This window comes from Hyperolius riggenbachi, chromosome 5 (genome assembly GCF_040937935.1).
Source record: "Hyperolius riggenbachi isolate aHypRig1 chromosome 5, aHypRig1.pri, whole genome shotgun sequence".
Classification (NCBI taxonomy): domain Eukaryota; kingdom Metazoa; phylum Chordata; class Amphibia; order Anura; family Hyperoliidae; genus Hyperolius; species Hyperolius riggenbachi.
Window position 1 is genome coordinate 87530376 of NC_090650.1, and position 12643 is coordinate 87543018.

The 12643-nt window shown below is 42.0% G+C and overlaps 1 protein-coding gene across 2 annotated transcripts in view; it reads right to left on the reverse strand.

Annotated features, from left to right (window-relative positions):
• Positions 1-12643, reverse strand: part of DNAH11 (dynein axonemal heavy chain 11) — a 383233-nt gene that overhangs the window by 149017 nt on the left and 221573 nt on the right. For both annotated transcript variants that reach the window (XM_068235964.1, XM_068235965.1), the window contains 2 exons: positions 6784-6926; positions 4311-4472 (listed from right to left, as the gene is read on the reverse strand). In XM_068235964.1, coding sequence (XP_068092065.1) covers positions 4311-4472; positions 6784-6926 — 305 coding nt within the window. The remainder of the gene's footprint in view (positions 1-4310; positions 4473-6783; positions 6927-12643) is intronic.

Here is a 12643-nt window from a genome sequence, read left to right on the forward strand (position 1 = left end):
AACAGTATCATTTCAATGGTAGGTTTATTTTAACAGTGGCAGATAGCACATCAAAAGGAAAATCGAAAAAATAACCTTAAATAAAAGATAGCAACTGATTTGCATTTCATTGAGTGAAATAAGTTTTTGAACCCTCTAACCATAAAAGACTTAATACTTAGTGGAAAAACCCTTGTTTGCAAGCACAGAGGTCAAACGTTTCTTGTAATTGATGACCAAGTTTGCACACATTTTAGGAGGAATGTTGGTCCACTCCTCTTTGCAGATCATCTCTAAATCCCTAAGGTTTCGAGGCTGTCTCTGTGCAACTCTGAGCTTGAGCTCCCTCCATAGGTTTTCTATTGGATTAAGGTCCGGAGACTGACTAGGCCACTCCATGACCTTAATGTGCTTCTTCTTGAGCCACTCCTTTGTTGCCTTTGCTGTATGTTTTGGGTCATTGTCGTGCTGGAACACCCACCCACGACCCATTTTCAGTTTCCTGGCAGAGGGAAGGAGGTTGTCGTTCAGGATTTCACGATACATGGCTCCGTCCAGTTTCCCGTTAATGCGATTAAGTTGTCCTGTGCCCTTAGCAGAAAAACACCCCCAAAGCAAAATGTTTCCACCCCCATGCTTGACGGTGGGGACGGTGTTTTGGGGGTCATAGGCAGCATTTTTTTTCCTTCAAACACAGCAAGTTTAGTTAATGCCAAAGAGCTCTATTTTGGTCTCATCAGACCACAGAACCTTCTCCCAGTCACTCACAGAATCATTCAGGTGTTCATTGGCAAACTTCAGACGGGCCTGCACATGTGCCTTCTTGAGCAGGGGGACCTTGCGAGCCCTGCAGGATTTTAATCCATTGCGGTGTTATGTGTTTCCAATGGTTTTCTTGGTGACTGTGGTCCCTGCTAATTTGAGGTCATTCACTAAATCCTTCCGTGTAGTTCTAGGATGCTTTTTCACCTTTCTCAGAACCATTGACACCCCACGAGGTGAGATCTTGCGTGGAGCCCCAGAGCGAGGTCGATTGATGGTCATTTTGTGCTCCTTCCATTTTCGAACAATCGCACCAACAGTTGTCACCTTCTCTCACAGCTTCTTGCTAATGGTTTTGTAGCCCATTCCAGCCTTGTGCAGGTCTACAATTTTGTCTCTGACATCCTTGGACAGCTCTTTGGTCTTTCCCATGTTGGAGAGTTTGGAGTCTGCTTGATTGATTCTGTGGACAGGTGTCTTTTATACAGACGACTAGTTAAGACAGGTGTCCTTAATGAGGGTGACTAATTGAGTAGAAGTGTCTAACCACTCTGTGGGAGCCAGAACTCTTAATGGTTGGTAGGGGTTCAAAAACTAATTTCACTCAATGAAATGCAAATCAGTTGCTATCTTTTATTTAAGGTTATTTTTTCGATTTTCCTTTTGATGTGCTATCTGCCACTGTTAAAATAAACCTACCATTGAAATGATACTGTTCTGAGACTTTTCATTTCTTTGTCATTGGACAAACTTACAAAATCAGTGAGGGGTCAAATAATTATTTCCTCCACTGTATATGTATGTATGTATGTATGTATGTATGTATGTATGTATGTATGTATGTATGTATGTATGTATGTATATATATATATATATATATATATATATATATATCATACACCACCATCAGGAAATGTTGCTTACTTAGAACAGAGTGGTACACAGAAAGTGAATACAGATGATCCCAATACCATAGAGATCTTCACATCATTCTACAGAGAGTGGCATCTTGTGGTTGCTTTACTATACTGCATATTAAAGTAATTCTGTTGATACTACCAACATAAACAGCATAAATGAATACAGTACATTTTAAAATGTTCAACCAAAGGAAAGCTCTATCTGTTCCTAGAAAAGTGCAACAAAGATTACTTAAAACTTATAGTGGTCAAATCTAAACACTGAAAACTTGAAGAGTTTATTCTGTCAGTCAGTCAACCAGTCATGAAGGAGATAAAAAGGACACCAAGCATCATGTGATACTGAGGATGGCGGTAAGTCTATGTATGCAATCCATGCTCGATAACAGCTGCTAGCAGAAGTTCTATGATGAATAACTGTCAGCTAGCCCTCTACCTTCCGGCATGTACGCTCCATATGGTGGCAGCATCTTACCATTTGACTTCCACTGAGGCTTGCCACTTCCATTGTCATATTTCACTGCGCTATGAATTGGGCAGTATTTCCATATTTCCAAGAAATTATACCATATAGTGTAACACCATGCAGGATGTACACACGGTATACCTAAGTGATGGCATCATCAAAAATAAGCTGGAGAAGTACCAGGGGCTAAAAGCTAAACTAAAGGAAATGTGAAAAGTGAAGGCCACAGGGGTTCTAGTAGTGGTAGGAATACATTTAGGGTGGTGACTCCTAAGCTGACAGAATGTCTTTGACGGATTCCTGGAACAACATCAGAAAGCTTTGTCCTGAAGAAGACTGCAGTGTTTGGAATAGCTAAGACACAGCACATAACCCTTAAAGAGAATCTGTATTGCTAAAATCGCACAAAAGTAAACATACCAGTGCGTTAGGGGACATCTCCTATTCCCCTCTGTCACAATTTCGCCGCTCCCTGCCGCATTAAAAGTAGTCAAAAACAGTTTTAAAAAGTTTTTTTTTAAACAAACAAAATGGCCACCAAAACCGGAAGTAGGTTGATGTACAGTTAGTCCACACATAGAAAATACACCCATACACAAGCAGGCTGTATACACCCTTCCTTTTGAATCTCAAGAAAACATTTGTGTGTTTACCTTCCTCCCCCTGCAGCTATCATCCACTGAAGAGTGACAGGCTGATTGCTTCTTCCTGCAGACAGCTCTGTGTCTGTAATTCCTCAGTGACAGCCCAGCCAGCTCAGAGGAAGATTTATCCAGCTTGTAAAAGGCAGGCAGCTCTCTTCTCTCAATGACAAGAGAGCAGAGAGGCTGCCTAATCTAAATGACACACACGGGAGTGTGCATAGAGGGGGCCTGGAGGGGGGCGAGCATAACAGATCAACAACACTGAAGAGTTGGCAGCCTTCCAGACACAGGGCGACAAATCCGACAGGAGAGAGAGAAGTTGATTTATTACAGAGATAGTGATAGTAGAAAGTGCTGCATCGCACGCGTCTGTCGATACACTTCGATTCGATTATTTCCGAGCATTTCCGAACGCATTTCGATTATTTTTAGGTCGAATGCCATGTAAAGTATGGCAAATCGACCTGACGATCCATCGAACCGCGAATCGGACATGTCGGAAATAATCGAATCGACGCATATCGACGGACGCATCGAACGCGGAAACGCATGGTGTGTATCCAGCATTAGAATAGGTTTAGGAACTTGTAGGATAGTAGAAAAAAGGATGACATTTTTGTTACAGAGTCTCTTTAAGGTAAAGGAGGGTGGAATACTACTACACTTCACACACTTCCAAGCAGTGCTTGACCAAAGTCAACCAGTCCAGTGGGTACATTGTAGAGCAGGTCCGCACATGCCAAAAAAGTGTATCTTTATTTATGGACTTAATAATAGCAGTACATAGCACAAACTGAAATGTTTCAGTCTATACTAGTCCATAATTATAACACTTAAAGTGTATCCAAGACGAAGCTGCACAGCGTGAACTAGGAATGTGATGTCACAGGGAACAGGGAATTAAGGCCCTGCCCACCTAGGGAGAAAACTGAAGATAAACAGAGGATTTGGACCACAGCTCAAAATAGTATGTTAGTTAAAGCCTTGTTTTATAAGGACACCAGGCTATAGCACAAAAAGAATCCTGGTATACTGCTTTAAATTGTATGGTTTATTATCAAAAATCCTTTTAAGCAGTATGGTTTAAAAGCAGAATGAGGAACAATAACTAGGATATAAACCATGATCTCTGAAGAATACATTCACTTCCTGATTGACTCTATCATGCTCATGTTATCTGCATCTCATTCACTAGACAGTGCAGAATGTACAACAAAACAGTCTTGCAGGCATCAATGGTGCTTTATAATGAACGCTTTTGTATGTTCCTCTACACTGGTGAGGTGCACTAGAAATACAAAGAGTCACAAAAATTAGAAATCTTTACCATCAGCCCCAGAATGACAACATTGCATCTATGGCTATTGTCATTACTTGAAAAGAGTGCAATTTCTGAATCTGCAACACAGCTTTGCAAAATCACTCATATCATTAAACACCAAAGGGCATACAATCAAATACCTCTGAATATCTCTGCGAGTGAAAAGCCTTCTGGGAATGACCCATTCATTGTCTGAGTGACATTGTAGAATTTCATACCTCAATCCCCTCCGAGTCTTCAATGAACCTCCTGCTGACAGATTGCAAGGCCTCCTGTGGCCACTCATGGAACCAGTCAATAGCTGTGCAGTTAACTATGGCTGGGAACTTCCGAGACCGAACTCGCAGAGTGGAACCAACTGGAGAGAAGCACAAAATGACCTGAAGAGGAGAAGAGAGAGACTGATGAGCAGCAAAGACACACCGTGATCAACTCTGAGGTCGTGCAGCAACATTGACTACATCACTTGTCAACACAGGAAACGTTTTATTTGACTTATTGGTTACATTTACCATTAACTTTAATTACCCAAAAAGGTAGTTCAAAAATCGTGTCAAAACAGACCCAGAGGCTGATTTAAAATAGAAAAATAAACTTTTTTTTGTCAATTGCTCATTTTCTAAACACAAACCTGTTCTGTACTGTGCTTTGCACGCACATTATTATTATTTAGTATTTATATAGCGCCGACATATTCCGCAGCACTGTACCGAGTATATATTGTCTTTGTCACTTAACTGTCCCTCTGAGGGGCTCACAATCTAATCCCTACCATAGTACTATGTCTATGTATGTATTGTGTAGTGCATGTATCATAGTCTAGGGCCAATTTTTAGGGGGAAGCCAATTAACTTATCTGTATGTTTTGGGGATGTGGGAGGAAACCGGAGTACCCGGAGGAAACCCACACAGACACGGGGAGAACATACAAACTCCTTGCAGATGTTGACCTGGCTGGGCTTCGAACCGGGGACCCAGCGTTGCAAGGCAAGAGCGCTAACCACTATGCCACCGTGCTGCCCTGTATGGCCAACAATGTCAGTTTGGGGATATACAATGTGATTCCCAGTCACCACAATCACTTTTTTTATTGATAAAAAGAAGTTTCGGTATATCACTGCCACTCAGCTTCTGGCTATGGAAATTGCAGTCACCTTATTAGAGGGATTGCAACTTGCTTCCCCACTCCACGTACCTATACATACACACAGGGCTGGATTTCTGGAAAAGCCACCAAGACCTGGGCCTTGGGCGACTGCAGCCCTACGGGGCACCTGGACATGACATAGGGGGCCGGTTACATATGTAAGAAAAGGCAGAAAATGGGGAGCAACGCATGAAAAGAGAAGATGATGTCCAAGAGAGCTATGCATGAAAGATAAAGTTTCCAGTACAGGGATGATACACATGGAAGGGCGGGGGGCACATGGAATGGGAGAGGCACTGCTGCACTTGGAAGGGGAGCCCCAATACACTTGACCTAGAGTCAAAAAAGTATAAATCTGGCCTTGCATACACACATGCATATTTTTTATTTGCAATGTAATAAAAGTGGGTTAGTTATTAATTATTATTATTATTATTATTAAGTGTATGAGTAGATCCGTCCATTGCTTGGAGTACCGAAAGTGTATGGATGGTGGGAGAGGCGTTCAATGCAATATTAGGAAAAATACCACAGAACTCCTGACTGCTGCAATAGGAAGCAATTGTATTTTTAGTACGTTTTCTTTTTTATGTACAGCTTAATATAACAAAAACATGTAAAGTAAAACTGTGTGGATAATACATAAGGGATAAGCATTGTTGGGTTACATAGCATCGAATCAAAAAACGTCCCAATATACACCACAGAAACCCGGGTTAACAGTATCTAATACAGTAATCAAACACAGCAGACTTCAAAATATGCTAGTGGCAATATAGTACAACTCAATCAGCAAGCAACATTGTTGATCGCACGCTATAAAGGATAAGTTACCACACAGGGTGCAGACACAGTTATATGCCGTGACGTGTATGTGTAATTAAGGCGCCAGGAAATTTGGGTGCAGGGTGAAGCCGAAAAACAGCTCACCGTGCTCCTCAAAAGTCCATGGGGCATTAATTACTATTTACCCTCTAGGACGCCATGCGCTCTGGGGTAAGATGTAATTTGGCTGCCAGCTATTGCTGGGAGCCAAATTATGTTGTTTATATTGTAATTTGGGCTCAGTGCTCTACAGCGCCCACATTTCGGACTGATCGTCGCTATAGTAATTTTACATTATGGCATTTGGCAGCGACTGGTGTGCCCAAATTTTCAGTGCCGTTTTTGCCTGACTAGTCAGTGACTGGGTTTTCAATGTTTCGTGACGTATTGTGCATGAGAGTCAAGTTTATACCTTGGGGAGGGAGTCACAGGTCTGCATATTGGTCCCTAAGGCTGGCCGTGTAAACGGTAAATGCTGCAGTAGAAATTACACAGCTCCTCTTTCAGTCTAGCAAGGCCCAATCCAACAACAGCCATGCAGGCCGCAGTTCCACATTGGAGCTGCAGGTTACAAGATATTCAGTGGAACTATAGAATAGCTATTGGTCGATTAGACCACACTTGCCTGGCTTTGATATGCTGAGGAAACAAATGAAACCAAAACACACAAAAAATGAAGGAATTCTCAGATAGTCACATAAAAGAAGTTTAGATCTTACTTTGAGCTGGAGCCGGACTCTCTCCAGAAAGAACTTCCAACAGCCTTCTTTGGAGTCATCCAAGCCCAGACCTCGCACCTCATTTCGGATGCCGGATACTATAGTCTCCAACTCCTCTTCACTAAACAGATCAGGCACCTCCCCTGGAATGAGATTTTGTTCTACCTTTAGAAAATAATTGTTAAATCCTGAACTACTGTGATATTGCAGACAGACCTGAATGTACCATACTGATACCCATAGGCGAGTGCCTAGAGAAGAGAGTATGCCAAACTAATAATAAAATGTGTTTTTAATCTGGCTTCTTTGCAATATGTAAAAAATTTGCAAATAAATCTAGTGGCAAAGCAAAAAAGAGTATCGTGTGGATCAGAAAAAAACTTTTCTGGTTGAAGCCCCTCCCATCCCAACCACTGCAGGTTCTTGTGTCACACACACTAGTGGAGGAACCAACAAAAATCCATATACAGAATGCCTGCAGCAGTAATAGAAGCCAGTGCTCCTAAAAGGATTTGTAGCAGGTACTACAGGTCCTCTTAAAGTGGACCTGAACCCTTGCACAGGACAGAAGGAAAAACAGAAAGAAATACACCCTGTATGTATTTAGTGAGTTGTCTAATTCCCCCACATCTGTGTCTAATCACAAGTTGTGATTTGCTCTATCCGCTGTGTCAGCTGACTGCCACAGCAGATAAACTAATTTGAAAGCACAGGATGTTACCAATGTGCCTGCTTCCATGAAAGCAAGAAGTATACACACTGCAAATGTATTGCAGGATTTGAATCAGCTGTAACAAAGAAATGTTTTCTGTAAAGGTTATTATGCTGTCGCGTATCTTTTAGAGCAGAGAGGAAGTTCTGACTGAGTTCAAGTCCATTTTAAGGTTGTAAAAACTGAAGGTGAAATTCCACTTCTGTTATAAAATTGCCATAAACATAGATTGGTGGTGAAATGTTTTTTTCATTTTTTAAGGTTATACAAAATGATCTTCCATTTACATTTCCAGCTATCAAAAATTTCTAACAGACAGTAAGCTCAAATTGTACTTTTCTGCAACCTTGGCAACAGTCTTCTGTGAGTATTGCTGCCATGAGACTGTGCAGAAACTTCAGCCTTCCTGCAGGGTTAGTTCACTGTACAAATCAGAAGCCATTAGACTAATATTTTGACTGGCAGAAATGTTTTACACTCCTCCATCTTAGATTTTGTTAGGATTCAGTTTTAAAGAAATACTTTCTCAATTAGAAATCTTAAAATTAATTATAATTATATCTAATTTCTTTTTTTTTTCTTCTTTTTTTTGTCCACTTCCCCGTTAGCCAACGGTGTTGAAAAATAATAAGATTTTAAAAGTTGTAAGTGTAATAAAAAATAAAATACTTAACCCCAATAAAATGATTACACTTTAGGCTACTTGCACACCAAGACGTTGCGTTAGGTGCTACGTTAAGGTCGCATAACGTGCACCTAACGCAACGTATGGTGGTGCGGGAGAGGACGGTAGAGTGAGCTGTGTTAGGCGGCTCTATCCGTATAAGGTCTCCCAGAGTGGCGCTGATTGGCCGGCGGGACCACGTGATGCGGAGCGAGACACTCCGCATCACGTGGTCCCGCCGGCCAATCAGCGGCCGCCAGTGCAGTGAATATTAAGTAGCCATGTGCGCGGCTACTGTAGCTACATCTCCCCGCCTCCTCTCCGCCCCCCACTGAGCATGTGCAAACAGTCTAACGCGGCTATAGCCGCTCTAACGCCGTAGCATGCTGCACTTTCGGCAGAACGTGCAGCGTTACATGTAACGCAACGTGGGCTATGTGAACAGCCCACTTGTGTTACATTGCTGTGCGTTGGGGGAGCGTTACAGGCGCACTAACGTGCGCCTGTAACGTCTTAGTGTGTAAGCAGCCTTAAAGATACAGAATGCTTGCGTCCTCAAGTATAACAAAGCTTAAAACTAAAAAAAATCCAGAGAGAGACACTAATAAAAGAACTTAAAGAGACACTGAAGCGAAAAAAAAAACTGATATTATGATTTATATGTGTAGTACAGCTAAGAAATAAAACATTAAGATCAGATACATCCGTCTAATTGTTTCCAGTACAGGAAGAGTTAAGAAACTCCAGTTGTTATCTCTATACAAAAAAGCCATTATCTCTACGACTTTCAAAAGTTGTGGAGAGGGCTGTTTTCTGACTTTTATTATCTCAACTGTAGTTAACTATTTACTTTTCCTCTGGCAGAGGAGAGTTCATTAGTTCACAGACTGCTCTGAAAGAATCATTTTGAATGCTAATTGTTGTGTAATCTGCACATATTAGAGAATGATGCAATGTTAGAAAAAACACTATATACTTGAAAATAAAAATGTGAGAATATTTTCTTTGCTGCTAATCATCTAGTAATTATTCATAGTACACAACCAATTCATTATAGCATATTTTTTTTCGCTTCAGTGTCTCTTTAATCAAAGTAATAAAGTTAACGCATTAAATGTTCATTTAAGTAAATGTTCATTTAAGTAAGCAAAAAATAATGTATATTTTAAAAAAATGTATATTTAAATATTAAAAATAATGCATATACTGGTAATTATAATACTGGTATAATGTAATTATAAAAATTGTATTAACCATCATATTTTTATAATCGAATAATTTTAAATTGTCTTTTCTTACAAGTAAAAAAAAAAAGCACGGTATAGTGATTTACACTTGTGATTTTTATGTAGGTAATTATTCGCAAATTTAAATGAGAGCCTTTGTATTCATTAAGCAGAAGATCAAATAGGTCCGCACACTCAATTGATCCAAGATCCAGGATTATTCAACCAATGTGACACAAGTCCACTCCATAAACCAACGACTCGTTTCGGGGCCCCATAGGGTCCCCTTTGTCAAGGTAAAACAACACAGAATGGTTACCATTCTGTGTTGTTTTACCTTGACAAAGGGGACCCCACGGGGCCCCGAAGCGAGTCGTTGGTTTATGGAGTGGACTTGTGTCACATTGGTTGAATAAACCTGGATCTTGGATCAATTGAGTGTGCGGACCTATTTGATTCTTCTGCTTATACTATTATGGTCCAGCACCTCTACGGTGGTGTGCGATTTTCCCTCCGATTTTATTGTATTCATTAAGGCGGCTGTACATGACAACCAAAGCATTTGGTTATTTTTGTTTTTTTCTATAAAATCTTATTATTGTTTCAAAATATTACATAAAAAAATCAGATCCTAAGAGGAGAGAAGTTTCCCAGTCCTCTCTGCGCCCCTCTTTCCACTGCTGGACGACCATTCAAACTTGCCACCAGCTCCGTCTTCGGGTCTCCTCAGAAGTACTCGGGGTGTCTGAGTACTTCTGAAGATGGGCCCTTGCTGCGCACATGCAAATCAACGCTTGTACAGTATGGAACGGCTTGTCTTCGGAAGTACTTGGAGCCCCGAGTACTTCTTTGATATTAAAGTTGGACATTGAACCAGGGGGCCCGGCGGTGGAAAGAGGGGATGCAGAGAGGACCGGGAAGGCTCTAAGGAATCCGGAGCATTTTCTCTTCTTAGGTAAGTATCTAACTTTTTTTTACCAGGAGGGGGGTGGATAAAGGTTAATCCTTTAAGACTAGTTTGGTTCCTTTCCCTTAAAGCAGGGGTCCCCAACCTTTTTAAGCCCGGGGCCCACTATCCCGACCAAACTTTTCTCTGGGGCCCCCTGGGGGGAGGGGGGCGTGGTTAGTGGCGGCGGCAGCCCCCCCTCTTTTCCCTGATTTTGAGTGTAGTATATAGGTAAGTAGGTATCTAAGTATAGTTGCCCCCAGTATAGGTAGCTAACACAGTTGCCCCTGTATAAGGACTATAGTTGCCTCAGTATAGTTAGTTAGGTAGTATAGTTACCCCAATATAGTTAGTATAGTTACCCCAGTATGGTTAGTACAGTTACCCCAGTATAGCAAGTAGAGTTAGCCCAGTATAGCAAGTACAGTTAGCCCAGTATAGCAAGTACAGTTAGCCCAGTATAGCAAGTACAGTTAGCCCAGTATAGCAAGTACAGTTAGCTCAGTATAGCAAGTACAGTTAGCCCAGTATAGCAAGCACAGTTACCACAGTATAACAAGTATAGTTAGCCCAGTATAGCAAGTACAGTTAGCCCAGTATACCTAGTACAGTTAGCCCAGTGTAGCCGGTACAGTTAGCCCAGTGTAGCCAGTAGTTACCCCAGTATAGCTGCCCCAGTGTAGCTAGCAGAGGTGCCCTCTCCCCCCCCCCCCCCCGCGCGGCCGCCGCTCCTGTTACCTTTTGAGCGGGCGTCCACTTCCTTCCTTATATTCCTCCAGCCACAGCTCTCCTCTTCGCAACATGTCGTATTACAGCAGCGCTTCCTGTGCGGCTGCTGTAAGGAGGGAAGGAGGTGGGGTAGCGGCTTTCTGTAGCGGCGATACGCATCACCGTTACTATGGGAATCGCTGTCCCGGCTCCCTTGGCTCCTTACAGCAGCCGTGCAGGAAGCGCTGCTGTAATACGACAGGCTGCGAAGAGGAGAGCCGCGGCTGGAGGAATATAAGGAAGAAAGCGACCGCCCGCTCATAAGGTAACAGGAGCGGTGGCCGCGGGGGGAGAGGGAGAAGCTGCGGCCCCCCAGAAATCTGCCCAAGGACCCCCAGGGGGCCACGGCCCCCAGGTTGGGGACCCATGCCTTAAAGGACAACAGTAGCGAGAGGGATATGGAGGCTGCCAGATTATAGTTATATTTCCTTTTAAGCAATACCAGTTGCCTGGCTATCGTGCAGATCCTCTTCCTCTTTTAACCATAGACCCTGAACAAGCATGCAGCAGATCAGGTGTTTGACAAGATTGGCTGCATGCTTGCTTCTGGTGTTATAGATCGACAGGGCTGCCAGGCAACTGGGATTGTTTAAAAGGAACTAAATATGGCATCTTCCATATACCTCTCACTACAGTTGTCTTTTTGGCAGTGGACTGTGCAACCATACTGTATATAATTGACCCACACAGGTAGAACCACAGTATCACCTCTACTCCCAACATTCGTAGACTAACACTAGGTGGTTTTCCCTTTTGCGATGTTAGTCGATGGGTGTAAGACCATCAGAAGCAAAAGAGGTTTTAGCTCTTTTCCTTAAAGGACCTCTGTCGCAAAAATCTTAAAATTTAAAATACATGTAAACATATACAAATAAGAAGTACATTTCTTCCAGAGTAAAATTAGCCATAAATTACTTTTCTACTATGTTCCTGTCAATTACAGTAAGTAGTAGAAATCTGACATTAATGACAGATTTTGGACTAGTCCATCTTCTCATGGGGGGTTCTCAGGGTTTTCTTTATTTTCAAAAACACTTAGTGAATGGCAGTTGCTCTGTCCAACTGCCAAAAAAGTGTGCTGCGAGCAGGGAGGCAGGCCAGCATCTTTGTATAAGGGATTTTTCAGGGAATGTCTGTATAAAGAATAAAGGCCATGCTGAGAACCCCCCATGGAGACAAGGACTAACCCCAAACCTGTCGGTAATGTCAGATTTCTACTACCTACTGTAAGTTACAGCAACATAGGAGAAAAGTAATTTATGGCTTATTTTACTCAAGAAGAAACATACTTATTTGTATGTGTTTTAAATTTTAAGATTTTTGCGGCAGTTCCTCTTTAATGGTAATGGTACGATAAAGCATAAGCTGGGCATACACGACTAGTTTTTGCCGTTCGATTCTCCAGTTCGATCGTTTCGCCGCTCGATTCTGCAGTTGATTCTTTCATCTTCCGCTGATGTTTCTTATCTTTTTCATTCACTGCTATCACAAATTGAGCGTCGAATCGATCAAGCGGGAGATCAGACATGTCGGAAATTATCTAT